Below are 21,526 nucleotides of genomic sequence, written 5' to 3'. Positions count from 1 at the left end.
CTGCGTGAAGAATTTCTTCTTTAGATCTGATCTAAATCTGCTCTCTTTTAGCTTTAAAGCACTGCCCCTTGTCCTATCACTACACTCCCTGATACAGTCTCTCCAGATATTTATCCTATGTGTCTCCCCCTGTTCTCTTAAGAGTAGGGAGGGAGAGAGTGGCTGTGTGGTGCTTGGCTACCTCCTGGGGATAAAGCACAACACATCTGGGGACACAAACCTGACAAACAAGTGATAAAGGAGGCAGTGAGGGAGCCAGACCTGGTCAGTCACTCTGACTGGTGAGAGTATGAGAGAGGATGTTTCTTCCAGAGAGTTTATCTGACCAGGTTTCTTGTCAATTGAGAAACCAAGGGAAAACAGGGAATACTGGTAAAAGGGGATGTCCTATAAGGAGAGGCTGAGGACACTTGGGTTGTCTAGTCTGGAGAAAAGAAAGCTGAGGAGCAACCTCATTTTTGTCAGCCACTGTCTTAGGAGGGCAAGTGGAGAGGGAGGTGATGACCTCTTCTCACTGGTGAATCACAGAATCACAGAATCACAGAATTTCTAGGTTGGAAGAGACCTCAAGATCATCGAGTCCAACCTCTGACCTAACGCTAACAGTCCCCACTAAACCATATCCCTAAGCTCTACATCTAAACGATGTGATATAATGGCAAATAATTACGTCACACCACTTGATACAGTCAGGTAAAAGATTCCTAGAAATACTAATGAAATTCCAACATGGAATGAGACCCCTACAACACCACACGCTTTGAAAACTTTTTTCAGCTGCTGGGATTTATTGAGTTTCTTGTTTTCACTGCTGAGATCTGTGTCTGCCTTTTCAGGGGATCCACCCACATCCTTGGCCGAGCTGCTGGCAGTGGCCCGCAGCACCAGCAGAGGGGTCGGGAGGCTGAGGGGGGGCCGCCCAGGGGTGGAGGTTGGTGGGGGGGAAAGCAGCGGCGGCGGTGGGTGAGCGGAGGCCTGCGGGGCAGTGGGCCAGGGCACAGCAGCAGGCGGAACATGGCAGCACCCAATGCGTTACCGCTTGATCAAGTAAAGTCAGAAGAAGTTGAAGTGACTTGGAGTGTTAATGGGCCCCACTGAGGGCCTTTACCAAGAGATTCTCCTCAGGGACTTGTTAGGGCAGACAATTGGAGGCCATGATTGCAGACAGGCAAAGCACTGTGCTGAGAAAAGTCTTGGTTGGTTTTGGTGAAGCAGAAGAGCCAAGGCCTGACCCCAGCCACTGGGAGGCGATATCCTGCACCCCCACATCCATCTCACGGCTCTTCCTGGGGTCTGGGGGATGTGGTGGGCAGTGTGATGCCACAAGAACAGTGGTATGACAGCTCTGAGGTGCTGCACGGGGTTGAAAGGAATCAATGAAGCCTCATCACAGTGAATATAAAATATCTCCTCATAAGTTCTAGCAAAGGGGACCCTTGTTGGGGTCTTTCATTTTTAAAAGCACCCTCTGCTTCTCCTCTGCAGGCTTTCCCATTCTGTCCAACACTTTGTCTTATTTCCTTGAAGTCTTCAGACACCTATCTCTGTTCCCCACCCTGCTCTCCTCCCAGCATTTCCACCATTTCACCGATGTCTCATCAACCCTCACCACTTGGTCCTTGAAACACAAAGCCAGGGTCTGATTAAACACACTCTTTGGGTGACCTCTGGCACCACAACATGACCATTTGAGGGACATTTCTTCCTCCTCATGGCCAGAGCCAACCTTCCAAGGTGCACTCTGTGGAAGTTTTTTCTCCTGCTCTTTCCTACCACCAAAGAAAGCTCCATCTCGGCGGAAACCACTCCTAAAGTAGGCATCCCAACTCATCAGGCTCCTTGCAGCCTGTCAGCCAACCAGACACAAGTCACCTCACCAACATCTTCCAAGCCATGGGTCTGCTGCTGGCCTTGCAACTTCTTGGCTAGACACAGCCAACCCTTGTGCCTCCTGCTGTCCAGTCATGAACTCATGTAGAAGGGACAAGACAACCCATCTGGGGGCCTTCTTTCTGTCTGGGTCCTCCTGGGTCTGTAGGCAGAGGGTATCCCACAGTAAGCATGCCAAGCAAGTGCCTTCTGCTGGCCTACCAGTACCATTGGCAGATGTCAGCCAAAACGTACCAATCCCAGGGAGAAGTCAAGGGTGACCTGTCACCTACAGACAGAAGTGACCTCACAGTCCCTTCCACAGTCACATTCCTCCTGCTGGGGCAGGATATCCTGAGGCAGAGCTGACTTCTCTGTAGTCTCCTAGGGACTAGATTTTACCTTTCTGGGTTAGAGATTAAACAAAGTTTTAGATGGAGTGTTTGGTGTTCTGCTTGTGGTGTCAGGTCTCTGGTTAGGGTATGGGCATGCATTATGGTTAAGGGTTTTGTTTAGGTCTGTCAAGAAGTCTAGGGTTAAATAGAACATGTTAATGTTAGTGTTAAGGACAGTGACACTGCAAGAGAGTAAAGGTAAGGGAAAGGGACTATGGGCTGAGTTTTGCTTCAAGTGATACTTTGAGGTCTGCCTTATAGTAGTGGATTCCTGTCAGGGTGTTGGGCTAATGTGTAGGTTGAGGGATTATTGTTAGTGTTGCAAATAGTGTAAGGGCCATATGTGACAAGTTTTAAGTCAGTGTTACAGCAGCATCAACATTACATGAACTGTCTTACCTCTACAAAGGTAAGCTTCCAAACTCCTTTTCCTTTCCTCTTCCCTCCCCCAAATTTGTCCTGGTCAGGCTACTTCTGACCTTCCCGTACCAGTCATCTAACTGTGATCAGCCTTCTGATGGCTTTCATAACATCAGAGCACCTGTCTCACCTCTGTTGACTACTCTATTCCATAGTATTAGAGTACTCTATACTCTATACTCTGTTGGCTATTCAAGTCTGTTACTATGAAAGCCTCCCATGGGAACTGTTAAGGCAGATAACTGGAAGCCATGATTACAGATAGCCAAAGGCAGCATGCTGAGAAAAGTCTTGGTTTGTTTTGGTGAGCAGAAGGCCAAAGCCTGACCCCAGCCACTGGGAGGGGAGATCCTGTACCCCCAGCACCCCCATGTCTCACTCAGGGCTCTTCCTGGAGTCTGTGGGGTAGGGTTTAATGCCCACAATATCATGTGAAGGACAATGTTATGATTCCTTCCAGTGTTTTCACATGGCTGAAGAGAGAATACATGGTCCCAATGCCACAACATGTCTCCTCATAAGCCATGGCTAAAGGGACAAAGATGTCAGTGCTGCTGAAGCCTTCTATTCTTGTCAGAGCCCTCTGCCTTCTCCTCCACAGGCTTTCCTATGCTGTCCCACTTCTTTCTGTAGGCTGCAGACAGCCACTTCTCTTCCCCACCTGGCTGTCACTCTGCTATTCCCATGATTTCACTGATGTCTCTCCATTCTTGCCAGCTGTTCCTTCAAACACAAGGGCATGACCTGATCCAAACTCTCTCTGGGTGACCTCTGGACCCACAGTACCAGTGCCAGAGCCTCACCTTCAAGTCAAGAATTTCATCTGAGTATCTACTCTAAATCTACCCTCTTTCAGTTTAAAACCATTCCCCTTGTCCTTTCACTGCACACCCTGAGAGAAAGTCTCTCCCCAGCTTTTCTGTAGCCCCATTTAAGTACTGGATGGATGCAATAAGGCCTCCTCAGAGCCTTTTCTTCTCCAGGCTGAACAACCTCAGCTCCCTCAGCAAGTTTTAATAGGAATCATAGAATCATAGAATATCTCAAGTTGGAAGGGACACATAAGGATCATCGAGTCCAATTCCTGGCACCACACACATTTACCCAAAATTTTAGACCATGTGACTAAGCGCACAGTCCAAACACTTCTTAAACTCCACTAGGCTTGGTGCAGTGACTGCTTCCCTTGGGAGCCTGTTCCAGTGTGCGACCACCCTCTCAGAGAAGAACCTCTTCCTGATGTCTAGCCTAAACCCCCCTTTCTCAGCTTGACACCATTCACTTAGGTCCTATTACTGGTGATTAAGGAGAATAGATCGGTGCCTGCCCCTCCACTCCCCCTTGCAAGGAATCTGTAGACCGTGATGAGGTCTCCTCTCAGCCTCCTATTTTGCAGGCTTAACAGGCCCAGTGCCTTCTGCCACTCCTCATACATCTTCCCCTCTAGACCCTTCACCATTTTCGTAACCCTCCTCTGGACACCTTCCAACAGTTTTTCATCCTTTTTTGTACTGTGGTGCCCAGAACTGCACACAGTACTCAGGGTGAGGCTGCACCAGTGCATAGTAGAGCAGGACAATCACTTCCCTCAACTGACTAGCGATGCCATGCATGAGAGGTGTTACAACCTCTTGATCATCCTTGCATCCTTGTCTGGACTCACTCTAATAGCTTCATATCCTTCTCATACTGAGAACCCCAGAACTTAACACACTACTCTAGGTAGGGTCTCATGAGAGCAGAATAAAGGGGGAGAATCACCTCATCCATTCTCCACCCAGACTGTATTTGTGCTTGGAGTGCCCTGACCAGGTGCAGGACCTTCTACTTGGCCTTGTTGAGCTTTATGAGTTTGCCACAGTCGTGGTTTTACTCCGGTGGGCAGCCAAGTTCCACTACGACCTCTCTCTTACTCCCCCTCCTCGAAGGGAAAGGAGGAGAAAATATGGCACAAAAGGCTCAAGGGTTTAGATGAGGATGGGAGATGACTCATCAATTATCATGATGGGCAAAATAGATTCAGAGTAGGGAGACAGTAAAATTTATTGCCTATTACTAACAAGCTAGAGAAGTGAGAAACAAAGGAAAGAAACCAAAAACGCCTTACCCCCATCCACCCTCTTCCACCTCGTCCCCCCAAGCGGTGCAGGGGAATGGGGGAATGGGGGCTGTGGTCAGTCTATAGCACTTTGTCTTCACCACTCCTTCTCGGTTGCTCTCTTCCCCTGTGCTGTGAGGTCCCTCCCATGGGATACTGTCCTTCCCAAACTGATCCTGCATGGGCTTCCCACAGGCAGCAGCTCTTCAAGAACTGCTCCAGACATGGCTCCGTACCACAGGGTCCATCAATCAGGAGCAAACTGCTCCAACCTGGGGCCCCCATGGGCAGCAGCTCCTGCCAGGTCAGCTTCTCCTGCATGGGCTCCTCTCCATGGGCTACAGGTGGATTTCTTTTTAATTTTTATTATTTTATTATTCTTTTTTTTATTTTTTTTTATATTTATATTTTTATGTTTTATTTTTATTCTTTTGTTGTTGTTATTTGTTTTCTTATTAGATTGACTTCACCTCAAGTGAAGAGTTCTTGCACTTTTTCTGTTTTTGATTAATATGGTGGCAGTGAGCTAATGGCTTTATGGTTTTTCCCTGCCTGCCAGGTGCAACCAACAGCAAATGAGTCCTTGCTGAGCCCTCAGTCCCTACACGACCATGCTGTGATCCCGACTTCAACACACTGAGCTAATGGAGAAACACGAAAGACAATGATCTTTGCTGTCTATTCCTTGAAAATGTTCTTGACCACAGTTTTTTAAGAAGACATCAGCCTTCAAGCAGTGCCATGAGAAGATCTTTCCTGAGTACTGAAACACTTCTCTGGAGACCAGCTGTGCCACTGCCGTGCCCACTTCCTGTCCCTACCTGCAGTCCCAGCACAGCCCCACAGCAGCACTGGCACCAAGCTACAGGAGCAGCCAGGCCTGACTGCACCAGGAGGGCTCAGTAGGAGAGAGTGGCAGTGGCAAGAGAGCAACTCTGCATGCACCAAGCGCTGGTGCTCCCTGGCCGTGCTGCTGGGATGGGACTCTTTTCCTCTGCACCCCTGCACACGGGCACTGCCCCTGCAGATCCAGACCAGGTCTCAGAGGAAGGATGTCAGACAAAGAAGGCACTGCAGGATCCTTTCTTTTGTTTAAGTTCACAGGGAGATAGGCTCCTCATGTATAGAGTTTCAAGAGTTTCAGTATATACATTCAACACGTACATACTGAAATGGAAGCGGGACAAATAATGACAGTTTATTGGAAATCCGTAGATGAATTGAAACTAAAAACTACCAATACTAAAAACACATGCTCGTATACACACAGACACACACAAAGAAAAAAGAAAGAGAATATAGTCTGTTCTTTTAATAAGTGACATTTTAAATCATTTGCAGAAGTAGATTGAAAATTAATTTCTTCTGAAACACATCAAGTCATCAGTTTCCATAGAGCTTGCTTGAGTTCCTTGTTCCGCATGCTGTAGATGAAAGGGTTACCTACTGGAGGCAGCACCGAGTAGAGAACTGCCACCATCAGGTCCAGGGATGGGGAAGAGATGGAGAGGGGCTTCAGGTAGGCAAACATGGTGGTGCTGACAAACAGGGAGACCACGGCTAGGTGAGGGATGCACGTGGAAAAGACTTTGTGCTGCCCCTGCTCAGAGGGAATCCTCAGCACGGCCTTAAAGATCTGCACGTAGGACAACACAAGGAAGAAAAAACAGCCAAATGCTAAAGAAAAACTAAATACAAGTGCCCCAACTTCTGTGAGGTAGGCATTTGAGCAGGAGAGCTTGAGGATCTGGGAAATTTCACAGAAGAACTGGTCCACAGCATTGCCTTGGCAGAGGGGCAGTGAAAATGTAGTGGCCGTGTGCAGGACAGCATTGAGAAAGCCACTGGCCCAGGCAGCTGCTGCCATCTGGGCACAAGCTCTGCTGCCCAGAAGGCTCCCGTAGTGTAGGGGTTTGCAGATGGCAACGTAGCGGTCGTAGGCCATGATGGTGAGAAAACAATATTCTGTTCCAAACAAGAAGACAAAAAAGAAGACCTGTGCAGCACACGCTTGATAGGAGATGGCCCTGGTGTCCCACAGAGAATTGGCCATGGCTTTGGGAACAGTGGTGGAGATGGATCCAAGGTCAAGGAGGGCAAGGTTGAGGAGGAAGAAGTACATGGGGGTGTGGAGGTGGTGGTCACAGGCTACGGCTGTGAGGATGAGGCCGTTGCCCAGGAGGGCAGCCAGGTAGATGACAAGAAAGAGCCCAAAATACAGGAGCTGCAGCTGGCGTGTGTCTGCAAATGCCAGGAGGAGAAACTCAGTTATGGAGCTTCTATTGGACATCTGCTTTTCTGGGGATGCGGTCCTGCACAAAGACGAGAAAGAACAGTAATAACGTACAACCGACTTATCAGAAGAAAACTCATCCCATTTCTTATTTAAAATTGCCAAAAACATTATCCACTTCCAGGAAGTCATTTGGCAGGTCCTTTTCGTAAGTTCTTCCTGATGCTGCCTGAGTGTATTCCTGTGAGCAGGGGACTCCTCTGCGGGAAATGGAAGAGTCAGTTATGCCCTGGCAGAAGTAAAGAGGAACACAGAGTAATCTCAGACTCACTTCACCCCCAATATCAAAGAACTTTGCCCCACCCCCAATATCAAAGAACTTTGCCCCAGTGTTGCTCCCAGGTCACCTAACTTCACATCAGATATATATGTATATATGGATTTATTTTTTTTTTATTTTCTTTTTATGGGGTCAGATTGTTTGTTGTTGCTACCCCACCACACTTGATGAGTTTTTCTAAAACAGAAATCCTGGGCATCTGAGTCTCCTGCAAAATACTGAGAGTCCATTACCATGAAACCTGCCTCCCCTCCACTGCAGGAATCTGAAAGCACAGACTGCAGAAAAAGCCTTACCCTTCAGATAAATCAAGCCTCAATCTTCCTCTTGAAATGCCCTCTCATAAATGCCGTTCTCTAAAGCACTTCAGAAACAGAGAACAATCTGGACAGATGCTGTATCAGGCATCGGATGTGCCAGCTGTAGAAGACCCCTCTGGCAACTGCACCTGCTTTGCCCTGCTGCCAGAGCCTCATGGTGTCAAGAGGCTGCAAATCTGTCCTGCCACATGCTGCCCACTGTTGTTGCGCTCCTCACTGCCTCCAAGCCCTCTCTCCTTCTCTCCTCTCCCCGTGCCACCTGTGGTGAGAGCCCCCAGCCCTGCTGCGCTGTGCAGAGGAGCTGCTCCTGGGCAGAGCTGTCTCTCTGCAGCGCTGCCCTCTTGCCAGGAGCTCCCCTTGTGCCCAGGAGCCCAGCCCAGCTCAGCAGCACAGAACCCGACCATGGCATCTCTTGCTCTGTGCCATTGGGCTCCCTCAAGGTGTCCCCAAGGCCTCGGGGCTGACAGCTCCTGAAGGCAGCAGGGTCTCTCCTGGGGTGTGGTGCTTGAAGCAGACTGATGTCATCACCAACTGCTCCTCTCCGAACAAAGGGTAGATGGATTTTAAAAGTATGCTTTCTGCTATTAGGGTGAGGGTTTCTACCATGATGTGGTTTAACCCAACCAGCAGCTAAGCACCACACAGCCATTTGTTCATACTCCCCACTCCCTCTCTGGGATGGAGGAGAGAATCCGGAAAAAAATGAAAGCCTTTGAGTTGAGATAAAGACAGTTTATTAGCAAAGAAAGCAAAGGAAAATAATAATACTGCTAATAGTACTACTCATAATCATGTGTACAAAACAAGTGATGCACAACGCAATTGCTCACCACCCACTGACCGATGCCCAACCGATCCCCAAACAGCTGATCTTCCCACCCCAGCCAGCCTCCCCATATTAATTGTGCAGCATATCATTCCTCTGCCTGTGGCAGGAATAGCCCAGACTGTCTTCCCTAGGATGTTTTTTATGTGTACTACAGGGACTTTATCTCCTTCTGCAGAACATAACATGTTTGATTGGGCATGTCCAGCTTTTTTACAGATCACCTAGTGTTGACTAACCAGGTGGCTTTTGGTAAATATATTTCCCAATGTTTGAGACCCTTCCTTTGAACATCCAGCCTAGTACCAGCAGTCGGGGTGCCAGAAGGAGCTGTGCTTCAGTACCGACCACCTCCAAAGCAGATCGAACTCCTTCATATGCTGTCAATATCTCCTTTTTTATTGGAGTGTAGCGGGCCTCAGATCCTCTGTATCCCTGACTCCAAAAACCTAGGGGTAGACATCGAGTTTCCCCAGGTTCTTTCTGCCAGAGGCTCCAGGTGGGGCCGTTCTCCCCCGCTGCAGTGTAGAGCACATTCTTTACATCTGATCCTGTTCGAACTGGCCCAAGGGCTACTGCATGAACTATTTCCTGCTTGATTTGTTCAAAGGCTTGTCGTTGCTCAGGGCCCCATTCAAACTCATTCTTCTTACTGGTTACTTGGTAGAGCGGGTTTACAATCAGACCATAATTTGGAATGTGCATTCTCCAAAACCCCACGACACCTAGGAAAGTCTGTCTTTCTTTTTTGCTAGTTGGTGGAGACATAGCTGTTATTTTGTTGATCACATCCATTGGGATTTGACAGCATCCATCTTGCCATTTTATTCCTAAAAACTGGATTTCTTGTGCAGGTCCTTTGACTTTATTTTGTTTTGTGGCAAAACCAGCCTTCAGAAGGATTTGGACTATTTTCTTCCCTTTCTCGAAAACTTCCTCTGCTGTTCCACCCCAGACAATGATGTCACTGATGTACTGCGGATGTTTAGGAGCTTCCCCCTGTTACATCGCAGACTGGATCAGTCCATGGCAAATGGTAGGGCTGTGTTTCCACCCTTGGGGTAGCCGACTCCAGGTGTATTGGACACCCCTCCAAGTGAAAGGAAACTGGCCTGCACTCTGCTGCTAAAGGGATGGAATAAAATGCACTAGCGATATCAATTGTGGCGTACCCCTTGGCTGCTTTTGATTCCAGTTTGTACTGGAGTTCCAGCATGTCTGGCACTGCAGCACTCAGTGGTGGCGTGACTTTGTTCAGGCCACGATAGTCCACCGTTAGTCTCCACTCACCATTAGACTTTCGCACTGGCCATATGGGACTATTAAAAGGTGAATGAGTCTTGCTGATCACTCCTTGGCTCTCCAATTGACGAATTAGCTTATGGATGGGAATCAGGGAGTTTTGGTTGGTGCGATATTGCTGCCAGTGCACAGTTGTGGTAGCAATTAGCACTTGCTGTTCTTCGACCCTCAGCATCCCCACAACAGAAGGGTCCTATCAGAGACCGGGCAAGGTAGACAACTGTTTAATGTCCTCTGTCTCTAAGACAGCTATGCCAAAAGCCCTTTTGGGTCCTTGAAATATCCTCTCCTGAGATAGTCTATGCCAAGGATGCACAGAGCATCTGAGCCAGTCACAGTATGATGTTTTTGCCACTCATTCCCAGTCAGACTCACTTCAGCCTCCAATATAGTTAACTGCTGGGATCCCCCCATCACCCCATAAATGCAGATGGGTTCTGGCCCTTTATAGCTTGATGGTATTATAGTACACTGTGCACTGGTATCTACTAAAGCCTTATACTTCTGTGCGTCTGACATGCCAGGCCACCAAATCCACACCGTCCAATAAACTCAGTTGTCCCTCTCCTCCCCCTGGCTGGAGGCAGGGCCCCTCTAATCCTAGTCAGAATCTCTGTTTCTGTGTCTAAAGGACTGCCTGCTGGAAATTGGAGCAGCAAATTTTTCAGAGAACCCCTTTTCCCCAATTGTTTTCTTTTGGAACTCCCATACCCGTGCTTCCAGGGTCAAGGAAGATTTTCCATCTCATTTTCTCATGTCCTCTCCATGGTCACGTAGGTAAAACCACAGTGTGGCACGGGGTGTGTACCCACCATATTGTCTTCCTTGTGAGGATGAATGCTTACTCCTGATAGCTGAGACACTGGTTTGTACAGGTGGGGAAGAAAATAAACTCTCTTCAAGTTGGTGGACCTTTTCAGAAAGTTTCTCCCAAGTGTTCTCTTTTGGTCAGTGGACACTGGTTCGTTTAGGTGGGGAGGAAGATAAGGAGGAAGATAAACTCTTTAACTTGGTGGAATTCTTCTGAAAGTTTCTCCACAGCTGAGACGCAGGCCTGTAAGGAAGAGGAGAGACTTTCTTCGTACTGCCGGAGTTGTTTAGCCACTTCATCCACTGTGGGTTCCTCATCCTCTTTCCAGGCCATTATTGCCAATGAGCTGGCATATGATGATGGTGCACTCCTTACAAACTTCCGCCACATGGGTCGTGTACACCTGACTTCATCTGGATCTGTGGATGTTTTTCTGAGGTCTGGGTCCTAATAAATCACCTCCCTTATGGCTAATTCCCTCATATACAGAATTCCCTTCTCCATAGTGGTCCACTTGCCTGGTAAACATGCAAGTTCTTCCTGGAAGGGATACATTTCCCTCACAGCTGAGAGGAGATGCCTCCAGAGGTTGTGAGATTGTGCTCCATCTGCAATTGCTTTGTCAATGCCTGCGTCTCTAGCAAGGGATCCCAGCCGCCTGGCTTCCCTGCCTTCTAATTCCACAAAATTGGCTCCAGTGTCCCAGCACCGGAGCAGCCAGGTGACAAGCTGCTCACCTATGCAACAACCAATATCTTTTCGTACATATCATAGCTCAAGCTGGTATAGCTTTTGGGTAGTTACTGTTGATTTTTCGACATCCTCATCTTCCTCCTCCTGAATCCCTGATGGCCCAGAATCGTCATCTCTATACCTAGATTTGGCAGAAGACTCTCTGCGTTCTAAACGACCTGAATCTCTATACCATTTTTTCACTTCCTCTACAGGGACAACTTGCACTGCTACAGCTCGTTTCTCTGACCCAGCCACAGGAGCTGGAGCAGCTGCAGGAACTGGAACTGGAGTGGCTGCAGTAACTGGAGCGGCTGCAGGAACTGGAGCTAGAGCGGCTGCAGAGTCCATCGTAGGGGTCGCAGTGGCCATTGGATCTTTCACAGGACTTGGAGTGGCCACAGGGTCTGTCACTGAGTTGATAGTAATATCATTTGCAGCTTGATAGGCATGAGTCAGGCCCCAGCACGTTACAATGATTTGTGTCACTTTGGAACTGCCACAGTCACGACACCTTTTTCTCAAGCTTTCTACCAGTTTTTTAGGATTTTGCAGTTGTTCAGGGGTGAATTTCCAAAACACTGGGGGTGCCAACTGCTCTAAATGCCTGCCCATATCCTCCCATACTCCTTGCCACTTACAACTATACTGCCTCCGGGCAGATCTCTGGATGAGATTCCTAAGCAGTTGCTTAAATTTAAGCAAAACCTGAAGCACATACAGGAGGCAGAACAACAAGACCATGCTGGTCTAAGTATCCCAAAGATATTCAATATCTTGGAGAGCTACTGTAACAAGCTCGGAGGATAAGAGGGTGGTGAAGGAGAAAGGGAGAGTAAACGAGTAAGAAAAAATATCCTCCCCTTTCCCCTCCACAGATTGACTCCCTGCTGAAAAAAGGCAATAGGTATGATTGCTAATAGTTTCCGAGATATCATTTCCAAAGTATAGAGTCGACGACGTTGCTGAGTACAAATACCAAGTTAGAGTCATGACCAGATATTTCATCATCTCATAAGCCACTGTTACAACACACAGTACCATAATGATCTGAAACCAGGGCCCGGAGAGGATAAACAACATGACAGAGAGCACATACAGAAAATAATGTGCTATAATATTCAATTTGGAAAGCAGCTACAGCAGAGTTGAGATTAAAGCAATCAGCATTATGACAAGTGACTATTAAGCAGGTCTAATACTTATACCAATTTTAGTTTAACACACTCTGGTCAGATCTGCCGTTATCTCAACCCTTCGTGCCCCATGTTGGGCACCAAAAGGACCATTGTGGTTTAACCTGGCCAGCAGCTAAACACCACACAGCTGTTCACTCACCCTCCCCTCTCCCTCTCTGGGACGGGGGAGAGAAATGGAAAGTGAAGCCCGTCAGCTGAGATAAAGACAGTTTATTAAGACAGGAAAATAATACTAACAATAATAATAATAATAATAATAATAATAATAATAATAATAATAATAATAATAATAATAATAATAATAATAATAATAATAACAGTAATTATAATAATACAATGATGATAATAGTACTACTAATAATAATGTGTACAAACAAGTGATGCACAATGCAATTGCTCACCACCTGCTGACCGATGCCCAGCCTAACGCCGAGCAGTCTGGCCACCCTCCCCCGGCTAGCCACCCCTGTATATTGTTTAGCATGATTGTCAGATGGTATGGAATACCCCTTTGGCTAGTTTGGGTCACCTGTCCTGGGTCTGTCCCCTCCCAGCTCTTGCTGCACCCCCAGCCTGCCCGTTGGCAGGACAAAGCAAGAAGCTGAGACGTCCTTGGCTTGGTGTAAGCACTGCTCTGCAACAATTAAAACATCAGGGTGTTATCAGCACTCTTCTCATCCTAAGCCAAAACATAGCATTCTACCAGCTACTAGGAAGAAAATTGACTCTGTCCTAACTGAAACCAGGACAAGGTCCTCGGGTTCTTCTTCCTCACATACCCCCCCCTCCCCCCCCCCCCCCCCCCCCCCGCCTTCTTTTTCCTCACTCTTATTCCATTTTTCCCTATCTCTAACTTATGCTCCTATCACTAACACTCTTTCATATCCTACTGTTATCTGTTACCATCACCCCCCCACCCTGCCATCCCCTCACCACCTGAGAAGTGACATTTAGCATGATTTGGGTGCAGAGTTGACTATTATAGTCACATATGTTTATCATGTACTTCATTGAGCTCATTATCATATTCAGACATCTTAACATCCATATTCATTCTACAAATAATCATGCAAAAGCTTTCACTCTAGACACTATAGCTGCCAATATTTTGTTCTGTCACCAAACAGGGTTGTCCTGCCACTAGAACACTCCCTCCTTCAGCTGTCTCTCACACCAAGATTGTGGATCACCATCTTTAAGTTTATACAAGAGAAAGCAGGAACAAGCTGTTCAACTCCCCTTTTGTCCTGTGTTGGTGCCTATCAGTGACACAAACAAGTCTAACTACTCTCCACACATGGAATATCCTGAGTTGGAAGGGATTCACAAGAATCACAGAATCCAGAGATCACATGGATCATAGAGTCCACACCATTTCCAGAGTCTTTTGGGGTGATTCACTAGATCCACTGATTTCACTAGAGGAATGCCAAATAATTCACCAGGCTCCTTTCTCTATGGCTGCTGTGTTACCTAGTGTAGCAGAGCTCTTCTTTGCCTGTAGAAGGGAATGAATAATGTCATATCTTTGTGGAAAACACTATGACAACTGAAGCAAAGAAATAACAAATAAACACAAAATAAAAATAATAAAAACAAAATAAATAAAAATAAAATTAAAAGTAGAAAATCAGGGCCTGTAACAAGTTACGTTATGAGTGATATGTAGACAAAAACAGGAAGATTAATGCCTCTCAGAAATATTCTGTCATCATTTTCCTAACTGCATCCTTGAGTTCCTGGTTCCTCATGCTGTAGATGAGGGGGTTCACTGCTGGAGGCACCACCGAGTACAGAACTGCCAGCATAAGATTCAAGGAGGAGGAGGACATGGAGGAGGGCTTCAGGTAGGCAAATGTGCCAGTGCTGATGAAGAGGGAGACCACGGCCAGGTGAGGGAGGCACGTGGAAAAGGCTTTGTGTCGTCCCTGCTGTGAGGGGATCCTCAGTACAGTCTTGAAGATCTGCACATACGACAGCACAATGAAAACAAAACACAAAAAGAGTAAACATAAAGTAACCACAACAAGACCAAGTTCTCTGAGGTAGGCATCAGAGCAGGAGAGCTTGAGGATCTGGGGAATTTCACAGAAGAACTGGTCCAGGGCATTGCCTTGGCAGAGGGGAAGGGAAAAGGTATTGGCAGTGTGCAGCACAGCATAGAGAAAAGTACTGCCCCAGGCAGCTTCTGCCATGTTGACACAAGTTCTACTGTCCATTATTGTCCCATAGTGCAGGGGTTTGCAGATGGCAACATAGCGGTCATAGGCCATGATGGTGAGGAAAGAAAACTCTGCTGCGACAAAGAGAGCAAACATAAAAATCTGGGTAGCACAACCCAAGTACGAAATGGCCCTGGTGTCCCACAGGGAATTAGCCATGGCTTTGGGAACAGTGGTAGTAATAGTGCCCAGGTCAAGGAGGGCAAGGTTGAAGAGGAAGAAGTACATGGGGGTGTGGAGGCGGTGGTTGCAGGCTATGGCTGTGAGGATGAGGCCATTGCCCAGGAGGGCAGCCAGGTAGATGCCCAGGAAGAGCGCGAAGTGCAGGAGCTGCAAGTCACGTGTGTCTGCGAATGGCAGGAGGAGGAACTCTGTGGGGAAGCTGCTGTTGGACATTTGCAGTCTCAGGGCATGTCTGGCTGTCCATGGTGGAAAAGACAGACACAAGTTAGGTAGACATCTGTGACCAAAACCTCTAACATATTTCACAGAACCCTCCACAGCAAGACACACTGCTTCTTCCCTGTGAGCCATGTTTTTTTTTTTTTTGTCTAAGGGTGTCAGGGATCAGGCAGATCCTCTGTGAGATCAGAAGTCAGTACTACTTTACAGCATCTGGTAAAGAGCACCAGGTATGGATCTCAGGTGCACACTGGCCAGAAGTATTTCCCTATTTGCAGATCCTGAGCAGGATATCCAATAATCTTTCAAGAAACAGTGACAGTGGTTTTGGTGCTCTCTAGCTGAAAGGGTGTGGAACAAAATTGTGAGTTTCCTCAAAGACCGACAGACCTTTCAGTGTAATGTTCTCTGATCTTCAGTCATTCATTCAAACCTGACAACTCTATTACCATCCCCCTAGCTGCCCTTCAAAACAGAAAAGTGAAAGCAGAAACTTCACAGAGTGCCTTCCCTTCAGATACAGCAGACATTGGTCTTCCCTGTGAAGAATCTCCCCCAGACATGCAGTGGGGGTGCTGTGGAAATGTGAGCAGCCTGATCTAGGGAGCAGCCTCTGGGCAGCAGCAGGACCCTGCCCTGCCCTGTCACAGCTTCTTCCTTCCCTTCTACCCTCAGCTTCTCCCTGCAGCACCCTGGGCAGCTACAATGCAGGCTGAGTGCTGAGCCTGGCAGGCAGCAGAGGCCCTGCCCTGGCACACAGCCCCTGGGGCACTGCAGGGACCCTACTCTGCACCACAGCCCTGGCCACCCCTGCCTGCACAACGGCTGCACAGCCGACAGCCAGCCCCTCTAGAAGGAACCCTCATGTCCTGTCCCTCTGTTATTTACGGCAGAGAAACCCTGCTCTGGACCTTGTCATTCTTCTCTACCACAGAGAAAGCAGAGTGCTCCTGAAAGCTCCCGTAGGCTGTGGGATTTGACAGCAAATCTGGAGATGGCACCAGGAACAACAGCTGTGCTGCCCTGCAGCCAGAGACTTACCCTGTTCAGGGCTGTGAAGATTTCTCCCACTGTGAGCTCTCAGCATCCCCCAATCCACACTGCCTTTAACATCTCCCTCCCTTCTCTAAGTTGTCCTTGTCCCCTGCAGGCAGTGCCCCGAGCCTTGCTGATGTGCTGTGCAGAGGAGCTGCTCCTGGGAAGAGCTGTCTCTCTGCAGTGCTGCCCGCTTGCCAGGAGCTCCCCTTGGGCCCAAGAGCCCAACCCAGCTCAGCAGCACAGCTTCAGCCCAGGGCCTCACTGTCTCTGCCCTGTCTTGTGTCCCTTGAGATATCCCTGGGTCTCTAGGGTTATCAACATTTAAACAGGCTGAAGCAATCCCTGATGTTCCCTCCCACAGCTGAGGAGAGATACTTACTTCCAGCAGTGTCATTTCTTGTAGCAGGAGAAGTTTCGTCAAAGAATTCCCTTGTCATCTTCCACTTTTAGGCAGGATACCCAGAATGTGACTGGCAGGGATCGCATTTTCCCAAGCTGAGGGAAGTGATCACAGGGAGTCAACTGATGCATCTCATTCTGAGTTTGATGTCCTAGGCCTGTAATGGGACCCAGAACCTTCCATATCAGCCACAAACCCACACGATTTGGGATTTCTCTCACCTCTGTTCAGATATATACAAAATACTCTAGGCTAAGCTCCCACGGTAATTAAAGGAGATAGAGAAGAACAGTGAGTTGTTCAAATACAAACGCCATTTGATATTTGAGGTGCCCGAGGATGTCCGACTTAGCAGTAATGCTTTAAGTTAGGACTTCAGAGACTGGGAATGTAGGTATTAGAGTTTTTTCAGTGTAGACTGCCTAAAAATGTGGCCTCCCTTTGTGCCTTGTCACTAACCTGGAAGCTATCCCTTGTCATTTAGCTAAATAATATAAACCTCCCCTATAACATATCTCTCTCGTCCCCAAAAGTGGGAGTAGATTAATGGAGAACTGGTAATTTAGAGACAGTACTTTCTAAAAGGTGTTTGAAAGCTTAGGCACATGAGTAGACTGCCCTACATCTACTATATTAGTAGGCTTAGTCAATGGAGTTGAGTGTAGAGGGGCCTTACAGAGACATCTTGATAGATCAGAATGTTGGTCAGTTGCCTACAATATAAAATTCAACAAGAACTAGTGCCAGGTTCTGTACATCAGGCCGTGTATTCCTGAATATACATATAGACTGAGGGACAAGTGGATGGAGCATAACTCTGCAGAAAGGGATCATAGAATCATAGAATCATAGAATATCCTGAGTTGGAAGGGACCCTTAAGGATCATCAAGTCCAACTCTTGACACCGCACAGGTCTACCCAAGTTCAGACCGTGTGACTAAGTGCACAGTCCAATCTCTTCTTAAATTCATTCAGGCTCGGTGCAGTGACCACTTCCCTGGGGAGCCTGTTCCAGTGTGCAACCACTCTCTCTGTGAAGAACCCCCTCCTGATGTCAAGCCTAAACTTCCCCTGCCTCAGCTTAACCCCGTTCCCGCGGGTCCTGTCACTGGTGTTAATGGAGAAAAGGTCTCCTGCCTCTCGACACCCCCTTACGAGGAAGTTGTAGACTGCGATGAGGTCTCCCCTCAGCCTCCTCTTCTCCAGGCTGAACAGGCCCAGTGCCCTCAGCCGTTCCTTGTACGTCTTCCCCTCCAGGCCTTTCACCATCTTCGTAGCCCTCCTCTGGACACTCTCCAACAGTTTCATGTCCTTTTTATACTGTGGTGCCCAGAACTGCACACAGTACTCGAGGTGAGGCCGCACCAGCGCAGAGTAGAGCGGGACAATCACCTCCCTCGACCTACTAGCGATGCCGTGCTTGATGCACCCCAGGACACGGTTGGCCCTCCTGGCTGCCAGGGCACACTGCTGGCTCATATTCAACCTGCTGTCTACCACGACCCCCAAATCCCTCTCTTCTAGGCTGCTCTCCAGCGTCTCAGCGCCCAGTCTGTACGTGCAGCCAGGGTTTCCCCGTCCCAGGTGCAGGACCCGGCACTTGCTCTTATTGAACTTCATGCGGTTGGTGATCGCCCAGCTCTCCAACCTATCCAGGATCTCAGGGCTGATGTTCCACAATGTTCCCTGCAGGGACCATGGTGGAGTTGATCCTGCAGGAGGGCAGCACAGCTGGCAAATAGCAAGCTCACAACTCTGGTCTTGGGGAGAGCAGTCTTTGGCCTCTTGGAAGGTGAGAAGCTGAAACGTCCTTGGCTTGGTATAAGCACTGCTCTTCAACAATTATAACATCAACATGTTATCAGCACTCCTCTCATCCCAAGCCAAAAGACAGCATTCCAATAGCTACTAGGATGAAAACCAACTCTGTCCTAACTGAAACCAGGACAGCCCCCTTTAGGTATTGGAAGGCTGCTAGAAGGTCTCCTCAGGGCCTTCTCTTCTGCAAGCTGGACAACCACAACTCTCTCAGCCTGCCTTCATAGGAGAGGACCTTGAGCCTTGTGATCATCTTTGTGGCCCTTCTCTGGACTCATTCTAATACTCCTGTTATATATGTTCATCTGATTCGTGTCAGTATGGAACAGTGCTAGGGCCACATGGTATGATGAATGTGACATTCTGTCTTACATACCCTTGTATAACCACAAGTCTAAGAAAAACAGAATGGTTAATGTATATAGTTCTTGTACCTTGCAAAGGAATGTTTTAACAATTCATGTCACTAGAGAGCAGTTCTGTCTGTCTCTGGATCCTGCACTGGCAATTTAATTCTTCCACAGATGTGGTTTCTTCTCTTTCCTCCCCGTGTCCCAGTCTCCCCCTCATTATAGTCAATTTATCAAATCTTCAGAAATAGTCCTCAAATCCATGAGCCTATTTGCTTTTGTTACTGATTCCGAACTCTTATTCCTAACAGTTACAGCCTTCTTGCCTTCTTTGTGGTTGATTTAGCACTGCTACAGATGTGAGTGGAGTATCCCTGTGAATGGCCTGTGAGGAATGTTTTAACAACTCCTGAAGTGTCAATAGAGAGCTATTTATATTTGTATGTTCTTTCTTTGAAGTCTCTGATGTCTGGGGGTTTCAGAACAACTGCTAACAACTAGTAACTGTTATGACTTCTGAATGGGACACTATGCAAGCCCCTGATATCTGGCCAGGTGGCCAGGAGATTAAGGAGAAGAAAGAAGCTGAAGGATGGCTAGAAGACAAAACTTGCAGGGGACGCTGTGTAAGCTTTTGACATGCTGCCAAGGAGTACAAAGGGGAAGGACAAGAAAAAAAAATGAGAGGAAGACTATGAGCCTTCAGCATGAAAGACCCCCAGAGACCCCCAGAGGGACCACCGGAGACTGATGCGCATGCTCCAGTAGGAGGGTTTGGATCCCAGAAGCTAATTATAATAACCCGTTTTTTTTTTAGATGTAGTAATGAATATGTATCAGCCTAGGAGCATAAAAATCATCTGCTTGATGTAACTGGTGTGCGTCCCGGTGGAGCGGAGACTCCCAACGCACCCAGCGCTGTTTGCTTACCTCTATTCTTTTAAAAAATTGTAAACTTTGATTATAATCCTATTTTGGGACTGAGAGATTTCTAACAATTTGGGGGCTCGTCCAGGATGGCTATGGTTCCTGAATTCTGATTTGATCTAGGAGAGGCGCCCCACCATTTGGTGGCTCCTGTTTGAGTCAGGTCAGGACTAATGCCATCTTGAACTTGAATAAAGGTAAGCAAAGAATTTGATTGCCTTGGGGCAGATCTCAACTACTTAAGTAGTTGTTTAAGAATAAGCAAAACCTAAATCACATTCAGGAAACATCACAATGGGAACATGCTGGTTTGATCAACCCAAGGATATTCAAAGCTTTGAAAAGCTAGTGTAATTAGCCTGGAGGAGAAGCAGGAGGTGAAGGAAAAAGGGAGAGTGAAGAAGTGGGGAAAAGCATCCCCCACTGCCCTGCATAGATTTACTCCCTGAGGAGAAAAGGCAAAGAGTGTAAAATGGTGTAATTTTTAACAGTTTATAAGAGATTAAGAGATGGTTCCTGAGGTATAGAGGTGGCAATAATTTTATCCTATCAGAAGTCAGTGTTATCCCATACAGCAAAAGAGTAACCTTAAACCAGCCCCCAGAACAGTGAGATAAACAGCATGACATGGAAGACAGACAGTTAGTAATGTGCTATACAACACAATTCTGAAAACAAGCACAAGAGACCCCTGATAAAAAATAAATAAATTAATTAATTAATTAAAAAAAAAAAACAAACCACAGCATTGTTATCAGCAACTCTTAAACTGATCTAATGCTTATAAAAATTTACTTTTAAAACGCTGTGGTCAGTTCTGTCATCTTAACCTTTGTGCTCCACACTAGGCACCAAAAAGACTTGGTGTGGTTTGACCCAGCAGGCAGCTCAACACTACTACAAAGCCATTCATCCAATGGGATTGAGGACAGAACTGGGAGAGAAAAAAAAATAAATGAAAAAGTTCATGCTCTGAGATAAAGGCAGTTTAAGAGGACACAAAAAGAATTATTATTATCATTATCACTAACATTGTCATTATCATTATAATTATTATGATTGACACCAACAGACTAATGTCATGACATTTTTCTGTGCATATCAAAAGACGGAAAAGGTAGTGATGATTAATTGGGATGTGTTGGACCTCAGCATTATGTATATGATATAGACTAAGCAGTGGATATTGTCTTAGGTTTGGCTGCGATAGAGTAATTTTTTCTTCCTAGTAGCTGGTATGATGCTGTCTTTCATATTTACACAATGACAGAACAGTTTGGGTATGAAAGGACCTTACAGATCACATAATTCCAACCCACCTGCCATGGGCAGGGACACCTTCCACTAGACTGGGTTGCTCAAAGCCCCATCCAACCTGGCCTTGAACACCTCCAGGGATGGAGCTTCTCTGGGCAGCCTGTTCCTCACCACCCTCTGAGTAAAGAACTTATTTCTAATATCCAACCTGAATTTACCCTCTTTCCGTTTAAAACCATTACCCCTAGTCCTATCACTCCACTCTTTAATGAAGAGTCCCCCCCCCAGCTTTCCTGTAGGCCCCTTTAGGTACTGGAAGGCCACTGTGAGGTCTCCCCAGAGCCTTCTCTTCTCCAGGCTGAACAACCCCAACTCCCTCAGCCTGTCTTCATAGGAGAGGTGCTCCAGTCCATTAATCATCCTCATGGACCTCCTTTGGACTCGTTCTAATAGCTCCATGTTGATCTTATACAGGGGGGCCCAGAGCTGAACTTGTTTTTTGGCCTCACCAACAATGAGTTACAGAGGGCCAATCATATCCCTTATCCTGCTGACCACAGTATTCC

The 21,526-nt window shown here is 47.2% G+C and overlaps 2 protein-coding genes across 2 annotated transcripts; both read right to left on the bottom strand.

The window, feature by feature from the left end:
- Nucleotides 1–6,157: 6,157 nt before the first annotated feature.
- LOC140000461 (olfactory receptor 14I1-like) lies at nt 6,158–9,717 on the bottom strand. The gene is made up of 3 exons (XM_072030347.1): nt 9,614–9,717; nt 6,662–7,094; nt 6,158–6,529 (listed from the first exon to the last, which is right to left on the bottom strand). The coding sequence occupies exons 1-3, from the start codon at nt 9,715–9,717 to the stop codon at nt 6,158–6,160; spliced, it is 909 nt and encodes a 302-aa protein (XP_071886448.1).
- A 4,522-nt stretch (nt 9,718–14,239) lies between these two features.
- LOC140000510 (olfactory receptor 14A16-like) lies at nt 14,240–15,163 on the bottom strand. The gene has a single exon (XM_072030409.1). It carries the CDS (start codon nt 15,161–15,163, stop codon nt 14,240–14,242), a length of 924 nt encoding a protein of 307 aa, XP_071886510.1.
- Between the last annotated feature and the right edge of the window lie 6,363 nt (nt 15,164–21,526).

This window comes from Anas platyrhynchos, chromosome 32 (assembly GCF_047663525.1).
Source record: "Anas platyrhynchos isolate ZD024472 breed Pekin duck chromosome 32, IASCAAS_PekinDuck_T2T, whole genome shotgun sequence".
NCBI classification, from domain to species: domain Eukaryota; kingdom Metazoa; phylum Chordata; class Aves; order Anseriformes; family Anatidae; genus Anas; species Anas platyrhynchos.
This window is presented reverse-complemented; position numbering and strand designations above follow the sequence as displayed.

Bases quoted from the DNA above. Each gene is read 5' to 3' on its own strand.
- LOC140000510 (XM_072030409.1), bottom strand. From the start codon at position 15,163: ATGTCCAACAGCAGCTTCCCCACAGAGTTCCTCCTCCTGCCATTCGCA.
- LOC140000461 (XM_072030347.1), bottom strand. From the start codon at position 9,717: ATGCTGGAACTCCAGTACAAACTGGAATCAAAAGCAGCCAAGGGGTAC. The intron at 7,095-9,613 runs GCCAGTTTCCTT...GTCTTTGTGCAG, and splicing joins CCTTTAGCAGCAGAGTGCAG to GACCGCATCCCCAGAAAAGC. The intron at 6,530-6,661 runs GCTTGTGCCCAG...GAAATTTCCCAG, and splicing joins GGAGCCTTCTGGGCAGCAGA to ATCCTCAAGCTCTCCTGCTC.